Raw genomic sequence first — 23,611 nt, forward strand, 5'->3', positions numbered from 1 at the left:
TTGGCTGACTTGAAAAACCTTACAAATCCTTGCTTGGCAGCCAAACGAGCTTTAAAATGCAACCCAACCTGTTCCCCTCATCTTTTGTGCAAGTTTCTGATCACAGGTTCTGCTTACTGCCCATCCCACAATTTATCCAGTGTCTCCATTTGTTCGTTTAAGAACTATCATTTCAATGATAAACAGATTAACGGATTCCTTCATGTTTCTTCTAGTCCCCTGCACCTAAAACTCAGTCTGTAATTCTCACAGGTGCCTGTTCCCATGCTCTGACAGAGGAATGTTGTTCATCACAGCCTTCACTTAGGGCATATTTTCTGTTGACTTTTTCTCTCCTTCTATAGAGATACATGAAACACTTGAATGGGCTCACATTGCACAGGTTCCAGATATTTTCAGGTACTTTTAAAGAAGAATCTTGATATACCTCTTCTATTTTATGGACTCAGTGCAACCATAAACACATAATCTTTTGTTATGTTTTCTGGCAAGAGCAATAATAATATTGGTCTTTCCTGAGGTGACCTTATGATTCTAAAATATTCAAATACACAACAAATCAAGTAGTCAATATTTGAAAAAGCCATAACTCAAGTTACATGTAATGAATATTCTCTCCTTTAGTAGAATACATCTATTGTGTTAACTAGATAATCTTCTGAATATTCCAGATAATATTCTACAGATAAATAAAAACAATAACAATAAATATAAACAATAAACAATGCACTAATGCTCTTGAACATGCTAAAGCAGGAGTTCCCAAAATGCTGGTTTTGGGGTGTTTTAATGTGTGCACATGGGCCCATGATGAGGCTGTGCAACAAAATTCGTTGGCAGTGCGGTATCTTTTCAGTAGGACAGCTATAAAGTTCTACACATTAACCTGAACAGCCCAAAGGTTTCACACTGTTCAAGATAACTCAGTAATCTCACCTTCTATAATATATATATATATATGATATATATAAAATATGTATATAACCTAATTCAACACCAAGTACTTTGTAAATTTTCTAAAGGAGTTTGAAAGTCAAGATCAGTTCTCCTTTCGACTAATTATCCAATTTTCTTCATTACTTTATCCTGGAATTTTAATTTTCTCAGAATCTCACTATGTCAGTAATACATGCCATATACTACGTGTTTTTAGAGTGATGGCATTCTTCAAACTGCAGAAATACCAAGTCCAATACAGCCCTCTGAAGTTTTTGAGTGTTAGTCACCCCCTCACATGGAGATTTGTTCATTAGCTTTGCTTTTGATAAAGGACAGGTTACGTCCCCTCATATTACAACTTTTCCCTGGGAGGAAAGAGCCCAGACTGAAAGGGACTACTCAAAATAGTTTGTAGGATATATTCCACAAAACCCAGAGTGCATGCTTTCTCCAGCCTCAACCTAGCAGCCCCTGATGCCTGCTGAAGATGATCTTGTGATTTAAAATAGGTGTACCTGCTAATGGCAAGAAGTGTATCCTTTCTAGGGCCATATACCTTTTTATTTTTTAATTCTATATTAATTGACAATGAGTGATGCATGTTAATTAAAACATGCAAGCAGCATGCAAGTATGCTGAAGAGATAAAAGGCAGTAATTTTGATAGTATCTGCATGTTTTCCTACATGATTTCAATATACCAAATTTTTTCAGTATGATCTTTAAGCAAATCCTGAAATTACTATTCTTGTTATACCTTTAGTGTTACTTCCAAAATTCCTATAATTTCTCAGTAGAAACAGTTGTGTAGCTAATGTCCACAACAAGCAGGACACAACAAATGCCATATTGTAATGGGAATAATGAGGTGGGAGAAAAAAGTACTCAATACAAAATGCTGTATTCACCACTAGTCCTTCAAATTTGTGAAGCTAATAAAAAATTCTTTCTTTTAACTTAATAATCAAAGTCCCTAAGCCAGCATTTATCTGACTCTTAATAATAAAGAGCTGATTGTGATTATTTATTGACTGATAATAATGCATCATTGCCAAAGTAATCAGCAGTTCTCCAATCCCTTTTCCAAGCAGGCAGAAAACAAGCATAAACGCTAAAAACTTTACAAAGTTCTACTTACCATGTCCTTTTCTATCAGCTCTAGAGAATGTGTCATTGAAATACAGAGAGTGCAAATCTTACAGACACACAAAGGAAATTAGAATGTATAAAGCTCAGTGCATCACTCCTTTCTTAGACAAGCAATTTCCCATTTTCCTCCCCTTGACTTCATAGCCTGTTCTCCCTGGATATTATTTCAGTGCTCAGCTCTCCTACCTGGGTAGACTTCCCATGTCTGCAGAAGATGACTAAATGGAGATAATAATAACGGTATTATTCCTCACGAAGAAGTCATCACAAGTTTGCAACCATTCTCCTCCTCTAGCTTTGGAGTCTCAGTTTCATAGGGTAAAATAAAGTACAAACTTCCAAAGTATGGGAGGAATGAGAGTAGGAATTTGCACTTCACTCTAATATGTTCCTTTCTAGCTTTTGCTCTTGTACAACTGAATTAGAGAAGAAGGAACTATTGTGGGGCAATTTTTAGATAGCTTAAATTCCACCTAAGTCCCACTGCCTCATTAATGAAAACAGAAAAGTACCTCTCATAAAAGTGCTTCAGAGTGACTAAGCAAGGCACTGAGCAGGAATACAAGAGGCACAAGGACCTAGCAGAGTGTAAGCCATCCAAGTATAAGGCTAAGAAGCTTACTTTGGCAGGTCTCGTACCTCATCACAGACTGCTGCTCTGTTTTGATAATTTCAATTGAATGAACTCAGTATAATCTGAATAAGGAAAATTCATGGGATCACAGAGTCATCAAGGTTGGAAGATACCTTCAAGATCATCTAGTCCAACCAGCAACGCAGCACCACCATAATCACCCCTAAACCATATCCCCAAGTGCCACATCCAGATGTCTCTTGAATGCTTCCAGAGATGGTGACTCCACTACCTCCTTGGGCATCTTATTCCAATGCCTAACCATTCTTTAGGTGAATTTTTTTTTAATAATATCTAATCTGAACCTCTCCTGGCACAACTTAGGGTCATTTCCTCTTGTCCTTTCACTTGAGACATGTCAAAAGAGACTCACCCCCACCTGGCTACATCCTCCTTTCAGGCAGTTGTAGAGAGTAATGAAGTCTCCCCTGAGCTTCCTTTTCTCCAGACTAAACAACCCCAGCTCCATTAATTGCACCTCATCAGACTTGTGCTCCAGACCCTTCCCCAGCTCCGTTGCCCTTCTCTAGGCATGCTCCAGCCCTTCAATGTCCTTGTAGTGAGGGGCCCAGAACTGAACACAGGATTCAAGGTGTGGCCTTACCAGTGCCGAGTACAGGGGGACAGTCACTGCCCTGGTCCTGCTGGCCACACTAGTGCTGGTACAGGCCAGGATGCCACTGGCCTTCTTGGCCACCTGAGCACACTGCCAGGTCAAATTAATTCATTGTCAAAGACTTAAAACTTTCTGATTCCTTTCTCATAGGAAAAAATAGTATGATTACTTGATTAAAATGTTTACGAGTCACACAGAAGTATACATATATTTTAAGGAATGATAATTGACCTTAAGGACTATGGCTTTTGAATAAATTTTATGGTATTTATCTCCTCTATTTGGGACTGCAGCAACTGACAAGAGAAGACTGACCGATATCATCTACCTAGATTTCTGTATGGCCTTTGACACAGTCCCCCATGACATCCTTATCTCCAAAGTGGAGGCAAATGGATTTGAAGGGCTGGACTATTTGGTTGATAAGGAATTGGCTGGCTGGACACAGCCAGAGAATTCTGGTCAATGGCTCTGTGTCCAGGTGGAGGCCACTGACAAGTGGTCTCCCTCAGGGCTCTGTCCTGGGACCTGTGCTCTTCAATATCTTCATCATTGACATTGACAGAGAGATCGAGTGCACCCTCAGCGAGTTTTCGGATGACACAAAGCTGAGTAGTGCAGTTGACACACCAGAAGAATGGATGCCATCTGTGGGGACATGGAGAAACCTCAGAAGTGGGCCCACAAGAACCTCATGAGGTTCAACAAGTCCAGGTGCAAGGGGCTGCACCTGCATCAGGGCAATCCCAGACATGAGCACAGACTGGGAGAGGAACTCATTGAGAGCAGCCCTGCAGAGAAGAACTCGGGGGCTCTCATGGATGAAAAGCAGGACATGAGCCAGCAATGTGCCCTCACAGCCCAGAAAGCCAACTGCATCCTAGGCTGCATCAAGCAGACAAAATGAGGGACAGATGCTATGGAAACTTCCATATTGCATTTCTGCAAATTATTCCAGCCTAAATCTTGTGATTTAATCTGATACAATGATTATCGAACTTTTCATTTGGCAGTGATTGTGTAACGAGGATAAAATTTACCTAACTGTAGTACAAGGATGGAACAAGGAAATTAGTGAAAGTAAGTGAATAATCAACGAAAGAGAAACTGATCATCCAGGTTTTTTGCTAGTAAATGACTGTTTTCTGAAATAATTTCCAGAGTTCAGTTGCCTTAACTTTAAATGTCAAAAACAATGGCGCTTTCACAAACCTGCTTTAGAAGACTACAGTTTTACTTGAAGATTTACTGATGGTGAAAGGTGATGGCCCAGCTCCCCTGCTAACACAATACAGAGCTGAACACAGAAGCTGTCTGTGACATTGTACAGGCCACTCCCATATCTGTGCAGCCTCCTCCAAAAGTCTTTGAACTTAAGTCTGAAGGCCAAATCCTGACAAAGATATTCATTGTGAACACTACCTTAATTAGCAAATTATCTGTTTCGGTCATCTTGTCTCTCCTGGGGAGTGGCATCTCACTCTTTGTTTGACCCGGCTGAACAAGGTTAACATTCAATGCAAATATTAGTCCATCATTATGGTCCTTTAAACAAACAAGCAGGTTTGGTGTAGATCTTCCTAAATGTGTTGAAAGAGGCATGATGTAAATATGTGTGCAGACAGAGAGGCTGCAGAGAGGCTGCTGGAGTACCTAGCACGTCCTAATGGCTACTCTACACCTTCCTTTCCAGCACATGGCCTTGCTGACTTATCCCCTTGTCTCTCAAGGGAGAGAGAAACAACAGAGGAAGTTGTGACAACTCAGTTAGGTGCCCGAAGTAATGCCAACAGCAACAGAAACCGTTTTGGCTGTTCCAGTTGCTAATATGGGCTTCTCAAAGAAACTATTTGAAATTGCCCCAGAAGGATTTTCAGTTTGCTGCCATGCTGGTAGGACTCTGCTTGTCTCTTTGCAGCAGCCAACAATATCGACAGGATTTCTATACAATTCCCGAGGTGAGGGAAGATCCATGACAATTCACACTGTCAAGGGTATGATTTCATAATACTTTCTTATTGTCTAATATCTGTCAAATATCTTCAATTTTTTGCTTGCCTGAAATGCTACTCCTGAAAGTAACACATACTGTTTTCAGACTATGTAAAGATAGGATAAGCTTACAGATGGAAAGTTGAATAGTAGTTCCTGGTTCAATATGGTCATCAGCTGTGTCCTGCTCAGTATGGTTTGAAGAAATGAGAGTCTGGAAAAATGTTATGTTTCAGAAGCTATTCTCAATAATTTATTGCCCCTGCACACAGAGATGGCTGCATGCACAAACAATGTATCAAGTTTGATATGAAGACTTGAAGTTAAACAAGGAAAAATGGCTGAAGGTGCCACTTCAGATCTGTAAAAGAATCTCTGGACAGAATTAACCAAATAATCATAGAATTATTTAGGTTGGAAAGAACCTTTAAGAACATTTAGTCCAACCATTAGCCTAAGTATTCGGACAGAACTGTGTTTGGGCATTAAATGTACTGCTGATTGCAGACTCCTGACAAAGAAAAACAGATTTCCAAATTTAGATTTTATGAGAAGGCACAGGAAATATATGTGGAACTGCTCTAAGGGTGGAAACTCGGGGACCATGCTGAATTCGTAAGTTGAACAGAAGTATCATTTATCTTGTACCACTCAGAAGAGGCAGAAGCTGTATGCCTTTGGAAAAAAAAGAAAGGTTTTCTTAAAGGGCACCATTATATGAATTGTTTTCAGCAGTTTCTTCCACTTGACATAGAGTTGGCAGCATACACAAGGTGAATTTTTTCCATTTTCCCTCTACTTGTTTACTGTTCAGTGCACTTGAAGATTTGTGTCTGCTTGTTAATTAGAATGAAACAAGAAGTTCAACAGTTGCCACCTAAATGCATGTAACAGTTATTTAAAAGGAGATTGGGACACTGACTCTGCTTGTGGTGACTGCCTGCAAGGGACAGCACTTCCATCTTGGAGAATGTGACAGCCTTTCCTCCTTTCTAGACCTAAAATAGGAGGTTTGCAGTCAGTAACAAGTACATCTGGCTAGGAATGCCCCTGCGGGGTAGATGTTAAACACAATTCACTGTGAACTCCAGTAGCAAGGATTAGCCAGGGTCTGGTGCAGGGTGTTGTGTGTGATAGTCGCTATGTGTATGGCTGAAGTAATCTGTTTATTATATGATTTTTAAGTTTAAGGTTTAGCAGTAACAGTTGCTCTTGCCGGGATTTTTACCCCATGCTGTCTTTATTTATTTAATTTCTTTCCACTAGAAAGACATTTCTTCCCAACACCATTTCTAAACAATAGAAATAAGTAACTTGACAATGACATACATTTGCTTCAACCAGAGTCATAGAGGGAGTTTTTAGTCTGAATAGTAATGCATGACTGCTGCTAAAATTTGAGAGACAAGATAATCTTAATTTTTTTAAGTTTTTTTTTTTAATTCTTGGAGGCTTTCCTAGAATGACACATACTTATTTACATAGAAAAAAATCAAAACCAGTACTACATCATTGCTTCCAGTTTTTGAAATGTTTTGACACATTTACTGGGATTTACTAGGTAATTTCACATGCTTGTCTGGCAATTTATAATCCATTATTTTGCACTACAAGCTGCATCCTTGAGCTTATTTTATAGCATAGACATAAAGTAAACTAAATGACAACATCTCCTGGCCTCTCCCTTTTATCTATGGGAATGACCTTCAGTAAAGAGAATTCAAAGGGTATTGTGCATCCATTTTGAGATATACTATTTTCATTAATGTGAACGTTTCTGAGTAAATGAGGAAGTTAAGACTTGGCTTAGGTTAGAATAACAATGCAATTACTTAGTAAACCACGTGTCATGAGAATCTCTCAGGGTCAGTTGCATCAAAAGCCGCACTGTTTGGGAACACTCTTTGGGCCTTGGTCTTCTAATATTATCTGCTGAGAAAAGTTTCTAGAAATCTGGCTTATTTCTTCGTGTGCTTATGGGTTTCTGCAATTAAGTTGGAATATGTATGAAATACAGCACAAAACTCCCACTCAGATAGGGAGGGCAGAATTAGTCACCCCAAACTGGAGGTAGATTAGGACTAAAGGAGAGAAGCAATTAAGTATTGTACACCATAGTTTTGACGTAAATACAGACATTATAGTCCAAATTCTACTTCCTTTCATTTAATCAGAAATCAATGAAGCAGCTCTGTGTTCTATATATAGAAGTAAAAGGAAAACTGCAGGCAGAGTAAAATGAAACACACTGGGTAAAAGACTAGGACTACAGCCTGGTTTTCAAGGCACAGAGCAGATTTACATGGAAAATAACTTCTTTTAAAAGCTGGAGGAAGGAGAAGAGAGAGGAAGGAAAGGTATGCCCGACCTGCAGGTTAAGATCAATTTGTTCTGCAAGGTCAGGAACACTGGAATTCTAAGGGTTTGTTTTTGCCCGCTATTTGGAGTCACTTCATATTTTTGTACTAGAACTGGACTTCTCCAATCATAAACATGTTTAGCTTCAGTCATTTGGTTTGTCACCAGCTGGGGGCAGGGGGGAAACCATGCTTATTCTCCAGACTAGTGACAATTCAACTGGGAGGCTTCTGTTCCTCCAGTTCCAATAAACAAAGTTAATTTACTCTACCTTTTTTTTTTTTTTTTCTGGAAAGGTTATATATAGCTGGATGATTTTTTTTTACACAGGGTTTTTAATTTTGTCCTGAATCTTCTGTTTTCATTTTGGCCTCTGGTCTATAGAGCATCATGATGTATAACAGTACAGATACAAAAAAACCCAGAAAAACCCAACCAAAAAAAATATTATATACCAGTTTTTAACTTGTTCTCCACATTGTTTTAATGAAATAATAGTACAGAAAACAGGTATTAAGTGGAAACAGTGCTGTGGGTTAAGTGGCTCAGTGCTACAGTGTCACCACACTAAAAGCCCATTTTTCAGCATGAAGAAATATTTTCTGCTCCAAGACTAAATGTGAGTTCTATCTGTTTGGAACAGTCCTCAGACTGTATGCTGTATATGGCACGATACATGATCTTGTAGGAATGTAGGAAATGGAGCCAATGTTCCCATTATTAAAAAAAAAAAAAAAGTAAAACAAAAACCCAAAGTTTAAAGTTCAGGCTAATAGAAGTGTGGTCAATCTGAAGTAAGATTTGTCTAGTGAAAAAATCTAGAATACTTTTACTATAGGTTTAGGTTCTTAATTTTGTAATTCATTATCACCCTATAACAATTTACACAACTCCTTTTTCTCCTGTAACCAACCTTGAATGACACCACTTATTTAAAACACTCTTGAAACTAAAGAGTAGCTTGTATTACCTCCAGCTCCATGTGTTTTTCTTCCTTGTCATGGTCCTTCAATGGCTTTTCAGAATGATTATTGCAGTCTTCTAAATGACAGATGTGCTGATATTTAGTAAGTTCATGTTTAGCTTGCTTTCTTTGAGAAACATTCCTTCTCTGAAGACCTTTGAAAAATGCCTCATACAGTGGCAGTTCTGTAAATGTATCATCATCACCTCTGTTATCTGCTTCTTCCTCTTCAGGACAAAAATCATCTGCTTCTCCTGCCTCACAAATATGGAGCTTAGTGTCAGCTTCATGTGATAAAAATTCAAAATCAGAAAATGTGATAGCACTTGATTTGTGTTTTATGACTCTGATCTCATGATTTGCTGCTGGTTTCTTGTCTGAATTTTTTCCTGTAAGGACTGGCCACTCTGTGTGCATGGGAAGGTTTAAAGGATCTTCCTTTGGCGTGTGCCTTGTAGAACAGGATAATTCTTCACAAAGGTGCTTTGTCTCAGGCTGGTTGGTGGCACTGGCACACCCTGCAGCCATGCCAAGTTGTAAGGATGTCTCATTGTGGTCCAATAAGGATGACAGAGACAGCAAGCTCGGCTCAGGTTCCAGTAACACATTCTGAAATTCATATGGGCTTGCCTGATTTTCTATTTTGCTTTGGTATTCTTCATACTTTGCTTCCTTTGTAGTCCCCACGCACTTGGCAGGTGTAAGATAAGGTGAGCCCTGTTCTTCTTCATGGATGTTAGTTTCCATTCCAATGGGTTTCATCCATCAGAGATCAAAATTACTTCATTCTTGCTTTTCTTAAGAAACATAAATCTGCAAATGTAGCCAGGAAATATATTCTTAGTTTTCCAAAACCATGATCACACAGTCATTATTAATGCCTGAATTCTCATATAAACCATCTGAATCCTCTCAGATCCTGGAAAAAAAAAAAAAAAATTAATGCCAACATGCTTGCAATGGAGTGCATCAGCAAAAGTAATCCTGAAACATGAAGTGTCCATATCAAATTTACTTCAGATTTACTTATCCCTCTTGAAAAATGTTTCATCTATGCAGATTAAATGAACTTAAAACATGAGAATCTTGACTTGTTTTGCTTAGAGACTGGGAAAGAAATGGCAAATGCAGAAATGTTTTTTAGTTAATGACTTTAAGTTGATTATTGACACAGTGGTTCAGAATAATTTAAAGTGATGTTAGATATATGCTTGTTATCCAAACATGCCTCTGTTCACTGTATTTTCATTATCTGTTAAATCACTGACAACTTTTACACTGCTCTGATAAAGCTACTAAAATGCCAAAGGGAAGACTAAGGAACAAAACATAGGGAAATGTCATAGGGAAAATTGACAGAAAAGAAGGTGCCAGTACAGGTATGATTTTGTATATCTTGAATTCAGTGAATTGCCAATGCAGTGCAGCATCTGTCCATTTCCAATAGATTTGAAAAGCAAAAGGAGGAGGCTAAAAATAACAGAGAGCTTCAGTACTACATTGGAGTTGGCCCTGTCTGCTTTAAAAGTCTTAATGTCCATGCTCACATCTACACAGTGCACCTCCAATGCACTGGGAGAAGGGAGCAGCTGAAGAACTGATCCTGCATCACTGAATAGCTTACATTCACCCATACATGTCATTTACTTCTTGTGACAGATTGAATATTGATAGTATTTATTTTAATGATTGTTTCAGTACTCCATCTGTGAGAGAGCAAAGCAGAGCAGAAGCTTTTCAAAATAAAAAGAGAAGCTTAAGCCTTTGATGTATGTGGCAAACCTGTCAGTGATGAGGAAGACATGTCAGAAGGCAGCACTGTTACTGTCAAAGTGGGAAGAAAGCAAAGTTAGATGCTGGCATGTGATGTGCCTGTCACTGCATGTGCCATAGACTGAGCAGTGCACACCAGCTAAGCATATTTTACTGCTGGTTAGTGTATCTTTTACTGCTACAGGCATGCATTTGGTAATAGAAGGAATACTGTTACACATCCAGAAAATCTGGATTTATTGTATTACCTTTGTCATTTGAACTGCAGCTGTAATAGATGTGAGCATGCAGGTACACACTGTTTATGCAGACCTCCTCTCAGCTATTGATAGCTATTTAAATGTCAGACATTATTGTAAACTGTCTAACCTCCTGCTGGAGTCAGTGGAGAGAGAAAAATGCTTCCAGAAGGTAAATGTTCTCACTTATCTTGTTTATCTATTTTGATGTGGGATGAGTCTCTGTCCTGTCTTGACTGCCTAATACAAAACTATGGATAATGTTTAGACAAAAAAGCTTACACCAGTTATTCTGCCTTCAGAGGGACAAATAAAGTCAAGAAAAATCTCAGCCCCTCTCTGTGGTACACAACAATCATAGATTGCATTGTCTATGCGTGAATGAGAAAGCTACTTCTAAGCCCTCCTTTTCTCAGGTGCTTCAGGTTAGTCATCTACATAGAACTGACTTCACTTCCAGAGGTGCTGAACACCCTTGGTTCTTGCTTAACAGTGGGAGAACTAATTGAGCACAATGTCTTTGAAAAAAACCCCACATTCCCAGCTTTAGATGGAACAATTGGAATAACTAACATTTCACACAGGATCTTGTACATTGTGGGCACAGTGAAAAAGCTTCCTGACATTTCAGGTGATTATTGTCTCTGCTTCACTATGAGCCATCACTGTTGCTTCTGAGTCCTGGACACCCAGCACCCTGGAAGAAGGCATGCTGCCAGCACCCATGTTCCCACCACACAAAACCAGCTGTAAGCCAAAAAGATCTGCCTAATGTAGTAGACTGCCCTAAGGGCAGCAAAAGAACTTTGGCCTGCCTGGCTGCCCACATCAGGTGAGAGGGTTGGTTGTGTCCACCAGCCACCAGCTGCTGGTGGCTGTCCCGTTCTTCATCTTATGGTAGTTCCAGAAGAAGTAGCAGTGCTCAGGTCTCCAGGTCTCCTCCAGGGATTCTCTTTCCCCGTCTTCACCCCTGTTGCAGTGCTAAGTTTGGTTTAACAAGCTGCAGCTTTCCCAGAGAGCACAGCAGGGCTGCTTAGGGCAGGGCAGCCATTCTGTCTTCCCGTAGTCCTTTCCGGATGGCCCCGCACTCTTGCTCCAGCCAGCTGTCAGCTCAGCAACACAGTGAACAGCAAAGCAGGCGAGAAGGGTCCCTCCATGAGGGCTTCAGAGGACCTTTAACATAGCATCACATCCCAGCGGTCCCCAGAGGCAAAGAGACGTCATGATCCCAGCGCAGGTGGATTTTCTCAGGGGCTCAGGGGCGATACATGGGCGGGGTTGGGGTACAGGAACCAATAGAGAGACCCCAAGGGAGTGGCCAGGGCTAGGGGCAGGGGAAAGCGGAGGGGAAATACGGGATCAGAAAAGCAGTGGGTAAACGGATCGCCACACGCCGCTTCTTATTGTCACATTTTCTTCCCATCCTTGTCCCATTCCCTGGACTCTCTTTAGTTTTGGTAATGCTGCCAAGCAGGATCTGCTGTGATGACATCTGTGGAAATACACCTTTGTGCTCATAGTAATATTTTTGCTGTAATAAGCCCAACATTTAGCAAAAAATTCTCCAGAAGCAGTTACAGAAATTCACAGGATCACAGGATGGGTCGGATTGGAGGGGATCACAGGGGGTCATCTAGTCCAGCCTCCCTGCTCAAGCAGGGCCGTCCTGGAGCGCATGGCACAGGATTGTGTGCAGACACTTCTTGAATATCTCTGGTGAGGGAGATTCCACAACCTCTCTGGGCAATCTGTTCTAGTCACTTGCACAATAAAGAAGTTCTTCGTCATATTTAGGTGGAACTTCCTGTGCATCAGTTTCTGCCCTGTACATCAAATTCTGCAGTAGGCATGCATGGGCTAAGTGAATTATGTGGTTTTTATTTCTATTATTTTTAGGATGATGCTTTAGACTCCCAAACATGAATTATCATCCAAAATATTGTATTTTTCATTATCTCTCTATAGAACTCTATATTACTAACATTTAAAACCAATACCCAACTTCTCTTAAAACTTTACTAAGTTACTTCTCTCAGATGAGTTTTGGTTTTTACAGGATATGATGTAAAGCTGTAATTTTTACAGTTTAATTGCAAAAATCATGAAAGAGTTTTTCTCTTTACTAGATTTGCTTATTCTATTGTACTATTTGTTTTTCCTGGGATGAGACTGGAACAAATCAAGTGTGCAAAAGCAGGCTGGTTTTGCACAAGTATGGCAAGAAATCTCTTAGGAGGAAGTGGTGAGAAGAGAAGGTCAGTTTACCCTTGTTCATCCTGTGCAGCATATCTCTTTACTCAACCTAGCAGTGACTAGAAAAAAACCCACGCTTTTATGTATAATATTAAATTCCATATTTAGAAAGAGTTACACATAGACGTTTCTAGCTCCTAAAAATGGAGCATTCTTGGCAAAGCAGAGAATTTAGAAATCTTGCCCACAGCAAAATTTGTGACTCAGAGTGCTCTGAACATTCAAGAGCTAAATCTGTACTTGTCGCAAAAGGTCTCTAAGACAGTCCTGCAAAATAATGTCATTCTCACCACAGTGATGAATGTATGCACACACAAGTTCTGAAAACTAATAATCTTTCTGGAAAAGGTCTTCAAGGCTTTATAAATAGGGAGATTACTTTCGTATGCATATGTAATTCTAAATATATACTGTAGCTTTAGCTCTACTGGTAGAAGCCAGTGTAGGTAAGGATGTGGAATAATGAAAGTATATGTGTGGTTTTCAAATAAAAAGGGAATGCAGGACTACCACAGGTAACTGTCCAACCAGAACTGACTCCAAGTGGCATTTGTAAGAGAAAGAAAATTTAAAAGCAACACTCAGAGCAACAGGAATTTTTTTTGTTAAATGTGAAATGCAAATCTGAGTGTAGCAACTTCAGATGTTTACACATGTGAGTTTAAAACTTACAAATAGAATGTTATTTATTAATGAAAACTCCTTACCAATCAGCAGTAAATTAATACAGATTTGTGATCTAGCTAGTGTGTATAGAAAGTGTGTATGTGAAGCCTCACAGACCAACTTCTGTGTATCACGTTCTACTGGCTTGATTCCCCTTTGCCGGAACTCAAATTATTTTGATTTATTTCATAGGGTTACTCTAACAGCAAGTCACTAAAACAGTTTTTCAAACATGGCTTAAATTAGTGCATTTCAATACCCATTATGTGTTTTTGCGTTGTAGAGCATGTGAATATGTGTAATTTTTCAGTTTAAATTCTATTTAAATCTGAACTGACACAGTAAACCGGCAAATCAAGTCCTGATCTTGGCTGAAACAGTACACCACTCATCTAAAATAAAAAGTTTCTACCTCTCAGGCTCTAGTGCCTTTTTTTCCCTTTCACAATTACTTTGCTTAGTATTTTCTATTGACTTATACAATCTTCCTCTGAAAAATTAAGCAAACAAGACAAGAGAATGTGAGATACATAGACTAAGAGAAAATGACGAGATTAGGATTTTTTCCTGATGACAATTTTACCTGTTTTGCAAGGTAACCTCATATTTTTCAATTCAGTTAATTTCCATAAGTGTAACAACAGGAACTGCATGAGCAGCCAAAAGATCCTCCAAGCATTGGGGCAGAACAGAAAAAGAAGTGAGCAGATCCTTAACAAAAGACATTTCAGCTTCCTTGGTGCACAAGAACTCTGTCAACAGAAGTGTATGTGAGAATCCCTGGGGCGAAAACAGCCTTCTGCAAGCATTGGCCAAATTATTCACAGAAAAAGACAGACAAAAAAGGAGAGGGAAGGAAAAAAATAAAAAGAGAAAGTAAGAGCTTGCTTCATAGGAACACCAGGCACTTCTAAAAATACAGCATGACCTCATTCTTCACATTATGCCAGACCTTAATATTGTGCTTTGCTTTATCACCTGGAGCACCTGGAGTAAGGTTCCCACTGCTTGAGTCTGGATGCTGTCAGATTTTGAAAAGGTAGGCAGTGAAATGCCTTTTGATGTAGTATAAAGCCAGTGTAAAGGAGTACCAAAATTAGCTTTCCATGTCACTTGCAAATTCTAATTATTTTTTGCCTATGTTTCGTCAAGACCTGTATTTGCTGCCAAAGCTTTACAAGTCTTCCCTTTTATATATATTAATAGAATCATACTTGCAGACAGACTTCTGCATACACTGCAAAATGTAGCTGTAGAGCAAGTTACTGGACACATGAGTTTCTGAGTGTGATTATAAGTCAGTTATTTGAAAATCTAGCCTGGAAAGGAGAAGGATGTATTGTCACTGGAAATATGGGGTGAAAAGTCTCTGGGTTATAGTTCAATTTTGGAAGTGTTTTTCTATATTGCTTTTGATTAGAGCAAACAGCAAAAATGGAAAAGCTACAATGCCCTTCTACTTGTGTAATGGATGTAGTCATGTACTCAGGCTTGTAGCTGTAGATTACGTTTTCCACCTTGAGATATCCAGGCACAGATACTTGGCACAGATGCTGCAACATCTATGTCCATCCTGACTCATTTCAGTGAGTGAAGGAGGTGGCACTGAGATGCTGGTTTCTCTTACACCTCATGCTTCTGATTGCCTTCACTGAAGTTGAGCAGTATTTTATTCAGCAAAGAATTTGGCCTAGTTATGAATGAGTCAGTCAGCAGATGAAGCCACATCTTGAGGCAACCATTTTTCAGGAATTACTTCATAGGACAGTATTATTCCAGGACAGCTGCTCTACCAGGTCTGTCTACTACCAGCTTTGCCATCACCGCCCCCACCTCCACTGTGTCAGAAGATCATTCTCTTTGCCAAGGGAAGTAAAATATCTTCTCAAATGCAATAAACTACAATGATAAAGAGACACTTGATTAATTTAATAGTGTTTACATTCATTTTTGTCTGAGATGCAACTGTTGGTGGCAGATGTACTGTTTTCCAAGCTCCCTCTTAACAATGTCAGCAATTATTTACAGCTGGACCTATTTTTAGTATATAGGAAATACTGCTATGAGAGGAATCATTGACACATTTTGTGCTATTAGCTGAGCCTGAGGCTGAGTTTAATCCAGCTGAGGCACTAACATCCTGTCAGTGTGCTGACTCAATTGTATTTCTGTCTAAACCAGCATTTTCAAAGGCACTGTCATTGTCACCTTACACCATGTGGTAGTTGCAAATAAGGTGAGAAAATACCCTCTACAATACAATTATTGCCCTTCCTAAGACCCTAGATCCATGGGCAATGTTTAGTTCTAGTTAGTTTACATGAAGTGGGCCTTGATTTTGCAAATCTTTGTGCTCTGTGCAGCCCATGAATAGCATGGTTACAATGCTGAGCAAAACCAAATGGCAGGAATATGTGATCAGCAGTATAGTATCTTCAAAGAACGAGGTCTGTCTTTCTTTCTGCCAATAGGCATCTTTTACCATTGCCTTCAATGTGTTGCTTTTGTATTCCCTGTTCTGCCTCACATACCTTGTCTTACATGTATAAAGTGTACCATCAATCTCCTGATAAGATACTGGCTTAACCTGATAAGGTTGTTTGACTACATGCTTTTAGAAGGTGATTTTCAGTGATTTAAGATTACATTCTGAATTACTTGAGAAATTAAACCTGATGTAAAGATGTTGCCCTAGAGTACTTTGGCTTTGTTTTTATATAGGCAGTGCAATCAATGTGGAACAGGAGAGCAGCCAGCCATACATGGACACTGTTCACAAGCACAAGCTCCAAAATGAACCAACACCTCATAAATATTTTGAAAATAACACTGGATAAACCACATAGGAAAAAAAGTCTGTGTTCCTTCAGCTGATGATCTTTACATTGGTAAGATCCCACGTCTTTATCTAAGCTGCCAGTCCACACCAATGTCAGGAAACAGCCTTTCTGCAAGCAAAGACACAGAGGTATGAGCTGCTTCTCCTTCCAGTTTAAATACTACCACTGTTCCTTCTGCCTGTAAAATGAAATTATGTATGTTATGTATGGGATGCTCAATGGACTGTTTGGAAATTAATCTTCATTTTGCACAAGTGGAAAGAAGCTGGAAGGACCAATTTTTTTTTCATATTGGAGGATGTCTAGGATAACATAAAGGTAGTTCTATTCATACCTTTTTTTTTTAAGCTCCTGAAAGAGAAATGACCTAAGACAACCACTTCTCACTCTACAAGTTAGGTAAATAACAGGCAGCTTGGTTTTGGTTTTTTTTGTGTTTAGCTCTTCTGTATTCAGAATTGTTTATCAGCAAAAAATTCTCCTTCACAACAGCCTGCAAGTGTCTTCCAAAATTACACATATCCCTCTGAGAAATCCCTGCTGAACCTGTGACACACGCTAGCAGCCAAAAGCAGTTATTTTGGCATTTCACAGGGGCAGACGCTGGTATGGTCTGTTTTTGCATGGTTCATAACTCCTTAAAATGAAAGAAATTAAGTTCTTTAAATTTATTTCCCTCTCTGAAAAATATATCACTGTCTTGGGTGCCTTCATGAGAAAGTATCAGTTTAGATTACTTTAGATCACTTTAACCATTATTATCCACAACCTGCATATAAAGAATTGGATGGTTGCATCTACCATGACCACACAGTCAGCAGAAGAGTTGCAAGCTGGAATCCAAATTTCTTTGTCACTAAAGCTTTTTCTTAATCACATCATATCTTCCATCTGTAAAAAATGTTTTATTTACTAATTGTCATGATTGAATTTACACAAAGAACATAGGAGACTGAGGCTTCATCAGGCATCATGACTGAAGATCAGCACTTGTTTTATTTAATAGGATGAACTCTTCTTGCTTATACTGTTTATAGAAGAGAGTTGCATTTCTTTAGATATGTGTGCCCTTTTTCCCCTGAACTGGGTTCTCTTAAACAGGGATAAACAAATAATCTTCAGTAAACCCCTACACCCCTCCAAGCTCCTGATTTTCCCATAGTCTATTAAATTCCCCCAACAGCTCCAACACCCTTCAGTAACTCTTATGTGCAGTGCTTCTGCTTCAAGCTTCCTTTACACAAACAAGTTAAATTTCAAGTCCTGGTCCTGATCTTCAAAGTAATGTCGATGCCTTGACTCTTGTTCCAGCACCCTCTGTCCTTGCCACCTGTGGCCATGGCCAACACAGGGGTGAAAGCCTGGCACAGGGAGAGAGATGCCCCAGCCGCCACCAGGAGCAGCTACACTCATTCCAGGCAAAACCACATAAAAATACATCTCTCTTGCTGCTTTCTGAGCAAAGTACAGAGAGAAAAATAACTCACAGGACACTGGTGTTTGGGATAAGAACTGCCTCAGCTGGTCTGAAACCAGTCAGTCTGGAGAGTGGGAAGCAGCCAAACCCCTGTAGCTTCTGAACCCTGCCCAAGTTCATTAATCCTGTTTACAAGACCTGATTGTTTCTGATACCTAGGCCAGCTGGCTGAATACCTGAAGGAAAAATAGGGGAAAATTCAGCTGCCTAAACCTAGGCTTCTAATGCCCTTTGAGACATGTTAAACTAGCCCACTTGGCCTTCAGCTGCCTGCTCAGACAGGTGTAAATCTCCTCCAACTCCTCTGACATACCTACTGTGTGGATGTCGTAGGACAGCAGGGCATCTCAGGGGCTCTGCTTGGCACCTGCAGGTAGGCACTTGTTTAGGCAGATGAACTGTACTTTCAGATTCCTTAGTAGGCTATTCAAAGAATTTAACTTCAGGCACCTAATTTTGATGACTAACTTAGGATTCTTGGTTAAGAACCTTAATCTCTCCTTTCCCTATATAAAAAGCCTGCATTCTTAATGTATGCACCTCAATTCAGCTGGCATAAGTACCATACTGCTTCCAAAAAGAAGTGTGTGTTAGTCTCCTGGTTAAGCAAAGAAGCTGCTGTAGGAAGCCAAATTGATAAAAATTGCTAGCAGCTCCCTGCTGCTTAAGGACCTGTTTCTGTGCTCCAGTACGTTATTAAGGTAACTTTCAAGGCTAGATCAGAACTTACTCAGAAAACAAACAAGAACAAGCACTTTAGTGCCAGGTTTGTGGCACTTCAGCTCCCCAGGTTTGCGCTCCTATCAGTCTTACAAAGTTTTTGCAGTGTTTTGGCAACATGCTACATTTCTCAGTTGAAATGCACTGCTTAATGCAAGACTGGTAAACAGCTTGAATAGGCAGGGCTTTGATTTATGAACTACATGAATATGGTTATGAGCACATTGGCTGGGCAATTAGTTTTAAATTGTATAAGCTCACACCAGCTCTTGTTATTATGAGTACAAAGGTTTGTCAGAGTACCTCTGAGTTCAGTATTTCAGAATCCTCTGGTGTCTTTATGCCTATTAGACCAGAACTGAAGCAAATTAAAGCCTCTGCTACACCTTCTGAGTCTAATACCACTAAACCATGTGTATGAAAATATCAACAGCGAATATATTAAATAGATGCATCCATTTAAAATGCTACTTTGTGTGCTTTTTTTTTTTTTCTAGTCCAAGATGGGTTTTGATCTCCAGTAATGTCTTTATCGCCCTCTCTAATCAGTGTCTGTAATGAATTCTAAGGAAATGGTGATGCTGCAATAAATGTCAATTACTACAAAGGCTGTGCTGCAGGCCAGCCCCTCCTATTGAGACCTGCTGGGTCCACGAGATATAAAGGGCAGCAAGGGAGGACTGTGTCAGCTGCAATGAAGATCAGTTATTTCAGAGGGAGAAAAAGTTATTTCAGAGGGAGCAAAAGTTATTTTAGAGGAACCTCCTGTCATCCCTATCTCTATGTGCAGAAAGGCCAAAATGAATCTCACTCAAACAGTTTTGGTCAAGTAATACTTAGTGGTACAAGAATTCTTCCCTCAAAACCAACATATTTTTGATGGATAACCCATGCATTTTTGTTTACTCAAAAAACCAAAAGAAAATAAAACATAATTTATGTTGGGAGATATTTACTCCTTTTGATTAATTTTCAAAGCTCTCAGAAGAAAGAAGCGTTCAAGTATAAAGTGCTCAGATGAGTACTTCAATATTTTCAGCCTATCTCTTGCTCCCCCATATGATTTTTAAAATTATATTACTAAGTATTCAGTTAATTTGACAGAATCTCATAGTTCTTTCAAATTCTTATATTTGGGGATAAGTTTTGTTTTGTATTTTTTTCCTAGATACAAAAACGTCCAGCAATTCTTAATGACAGCTGCTTTAGAGATGCTCAAAGTTTTATTTAGGTACAAAAGGAAGTGTTTCTTAAGCCAAGGTGCATATTTGAGGCCTGAATAGCTCTTTTGAACAAATTCCCTGTTTGCCTTTCTGCTTTTAGGTTATTTCTTCTCCTGTTATTTGAGATCTTCCAATAATTACTTACAGTCATCTGTTTTCCAGTCTTTAATTCCAAATTTCTACTTAGTGTGATTTCTTGTGCTTGCTAAATTAGAGAGATTTATGGTATCAGATGTTCCTTCTCCATGGAAGGGGTCACTTTTCATCAAATAACAGCTCTCCTTTTTGGATAAACTCAAGCAAACATTTCAAGTGGTTTAACAAATGTAGTCCAAAAATATCTAAACTAGCTCTAAGCTTCCTAGCCTAGGTCTCACAAATAATAAAGTAATGGAGCTGAGGCATGCTGGTGTGATACACCTATCATCCAAAGAGTATCTCAGGTCTTTAAATGATACCTGCAATAACTGTATACCAAATTCAGAGGTCATTTTCGAAGCTATTCCCTGGAGTCTTCATAGGTTTGGTTTCTTATGCTATTTTGTGAGATTTACTCAGATTTTCTCCATCCATGACATCTTTCCTCTATGCAGAATGAAACTGCCTGGGGTGTTTCCACATGACTTTGTGGAACAAAGAGGCAAATAAGCCCCCCATCATTAAAAGTTATGCAATCCACCAGTGGTTGCTCCTAGAAATTTTAAAGGGTCTGCTACACCTGAAGTGTAGTCCACTGTAGTGGGTTGAACCTGAGTTGATGGACAGTCTTTTAGACTAATGACGCTTCTCACAATTTACATATTTAAACCATGCTGCAAGGCGGGAATTTCCTTTCGTTCTAGCTTGCCTGCTGGAAGGTGGGGGGGCCTTGGAGCCTCTGGGCCCTGCTGGGCTGGGCTGGGGCCCCTGCCTCCCCCCTTTTCCCAACACTGTGGCACGGACCCTGGGCCATGGGCGGGGGGGGAACTGTGCCAGAGCCGCAGGCAGCTAAAACCAGCCATGGACTGCTCACAGCTAAACCCAGCCATGGACTGCCACACAGCTAAAACCAGCCATGGACTGCCACAGCTAAACCCATCCGGCACAGCTTCCTGGGACCGGCGGGTCCCTCTCCTCTCCACGCGGAGCCAGCAGGAGCCGGCGGGGCCTCCCGTCTGCATCCAGCACACTTCGTGCTGAACTGAGGAAGACACCATGCAGCCAGCAGCACAAAGGGAGCGAGGCTTTCTCCACCATAAAGCCTGAACAAGAACACTCTTCAACATGGCGGCTTCAGAGTCAGAGAGAAAGAGAAGTGAGTCCCGTGGGACGGAGCTGAGCATGGCGGCGGGAGAAAAGAGGGCGGTGCCGCGATTCTGGCGCACAGCTTAAAAGAAACCTTCTTGCCTGCCGTGGTAAGAAACTGTAATACCACAAACTGTTTGTCTCTTTAATCCATTTGAAGTGCATGGGGGGATGGAGAATTCACGTGCGGCCCGTGAAGATTGTGAAGAGTGTCTATGCCAGGCTATATGGAAGCAGTGAGAGGCTTTTAGAGACTTGTGGAAAAAAAGCGCCTTTGTGTTCAGGCCAAAATAACTCATCCTTAAAAAGATTAATAACCCCATGTGATGGCCCATGTGTGGCAGTGTGAAGGAGCTGTGAGATTTTTCATGGGAGAGATGTTTTACACCACAGCAAGTTGTTTCTTTCTGGGCGGGTCTGCTGTTGGTTGCAGTTTGGGAACCATGTGAAGCAGAAGAAAACCCTTTTTTGTTAAGCATAAGAAAGAGACTTTTCAAGAACTGTAACACTGACTAACATCCCATGTTCTGTTACCCCTTGTGCAAGTTGAGTAAAAGGAGAAAAGTGCTAGAAGGGGGGGAGGGGGTTTGCTTTAATTTCTTGTTATTTCTTCTTACTTTTAATTCTATTCATAATAAAACTCCTTTTTATACTGCAACCGTTTAAGTTTTGTGCCTGCTTTGCTTTGTCGTAATTCTTATCTCACAGAAAAAAAATAAGTTAGTAATGGATATTTTGAACTAAACCACTACACTTAATTGGTGGTTTTGCCCGGTTTATGAACTGAACCCGCGACATCCACAAATAAAGAAGAGCTGGATTTTTTTCAAAAAAAGTAATTTGGAGTAGAAAAAATACCTGGAACAGTTTTTATACAGTCTAACATCTATATAAAGCAAAAGTGCAGGATAATTATTTCTTAACTTTTTCTAGTTTTCCCTTCCTATATAAGCCATTTCTTTCCAACCTTTAAAAATAAAAACAAAAGATAAGTAGAAATTTTAATCAAAGGGGATGGCAATTGTCTGGCAGGATGAGGCTCACAGAAACATGAAATTCAATTAATCTGATTTCCATGGAAACATAGTATTGATGCAAATTCTGTTACAGAGTCCCTTAAAAAAGCAGAATGGTTATGTCCAGTTCCACACAGCATAAAAGTATTAAATCAAATGATCAACACCCTCCCCTGGCCATGCAAGGGCCTCTGCAACTTTATTCAAATAAATGAATGTCTGACAGAGATGGTGTGTTTCACCTTAATTTTTACAAGTACAAATGTCATAGGTTAGCATAGTTCTGTGTTCAAAGGTCATAGTTCTGTGTTAACATAAGAGAGACTTTTCTTTCCTTCAGAATGCTGTAAGTCATTAATTCAGATATCAGAGAGTAGCAAATTAGTCATTTCCCTCCCTTGTGACAAGAAAAAAAGACTAGCTGCTTTGACTGAGTTTCAGAAGTGCCACAAATTCAGTTTCAATCTTCTTTCCTTACAAATGTGTGTTCATCTGTGCATATTGCACATACTTTTACATGTTATGACTGAGGATGCCTGTGCCATCTTAGTGGGAGTTAAAGACCAGTTTCTCATGAAGCTCAGTCACTGTAAATCATACGAGTCTAAAGTGTTAGTGTATATTTGTAATGCTAGATATAGTCTCATTTTAACAATGAGGAATAACTACCAGGTGGGTAATATTTAGTTAAGAAGTATAAAAAGAAGTAAATATTTGACAGTTTTATTACCTCTCTGCTTAAATAAATGGTAGAACAAATGCTCCAAGTTTAAGCACTCAGTACCTTCCTACCCTAATGCTCTATATAGTTTAAGGCTAACATTTTTGATATTTTTATGACTAAATATATAAGGAATCTTGATCTTCAAAAAGCTGCAGGCCATTCCTTTTTGAAATGTCATCCACTTTTAAAGCGTGTCTCTCCAAAGGGAAGATTTGTCTAGCAGTAAACACTCCGATTTCAAAACTTCAGTCTCTCTCCGGTTGTTTTCTTTAATACGTCTTAGTCCCCACTGTTCTTAAAAGAAGCTTAAAAATGGTAAAAGACTATAACTAATGCAACTTTGGCTCCCCAAGCCAAGGTGATGACAGGGCAAAGCAGCTGTATGAAATACAGACTCCCTTGCACACCTCGTCCAGGCAGAAATTGCAAACCACCCACAGCAGACAGAGTGGCCATGACAAGGAACCAGCAATGTCACTGCCTCTGGCCACCCACACCAGGGCACTTACTGCTGACAGGTTTCTCGCTGCCACCTCTCTCCCTCTTTAAACTGCAGTAAATGAACAGTTTTTATGCTTTTTGCTGGTGGGGGATCATGGAATTGGTCTTGTTCATCTTTCATTGCCAGAAGTCATGCGAACATGTGGCAGTGCCTGCAGCCACAAAGTCACCATGTATTATTAACCACAGGGCTGTGTTGCTTTAGTCAAGCCCCACTTTGCAAGATGATGCCCAAAACCAGTGA

The 23,611-nt window shown here is 39.8% G+C and overlaps 1 protein-coding gene across 4 annotated transcripts in view; it reads right to left on the minus strand.

Annotated features, from left to right (window-relative positions):
* Positions 1 to 23,611, minus strand: part of STARD13 (StAR related lipid transfer domain containing 13) — a 326,580-nt gene that overhangs the window by 234,006 nt on the left and 68,963 nt on the right. For all 4 annotated transcript variants that reach the window (XM_010400319.4, XM_019286339.3, XM_019286338.3 and 1 more), the window contains one exon: positions 8,658 to 9,570. In XM_010400319.4, coding sequence (XP_010398621.4) covers positions 8,658 to 9,413 — 756 coding nt within the window. In that variant the 5' untranslated portion in view covers positions 9,414 to 9,570. The remainder of the gene's footprint in view (positions 1 to 8,657; positions 9,571 to 23,611) is intronic.

The sequence above is a fragment of the Corvus cornix genome, chromosome 1 (assembly GCF_000738735.6).
Source record: "Corvus cornix cornix isolate S_Up_H32 chromosome 1, ASM73873v5, whole genome shotgun sequence".
Classification (NCBI taxonomy): Eukaryota; Metazoa; Chordata; class Aves; order Passeriformes; family Corvidae; genus Corvus; species Corvus cornix.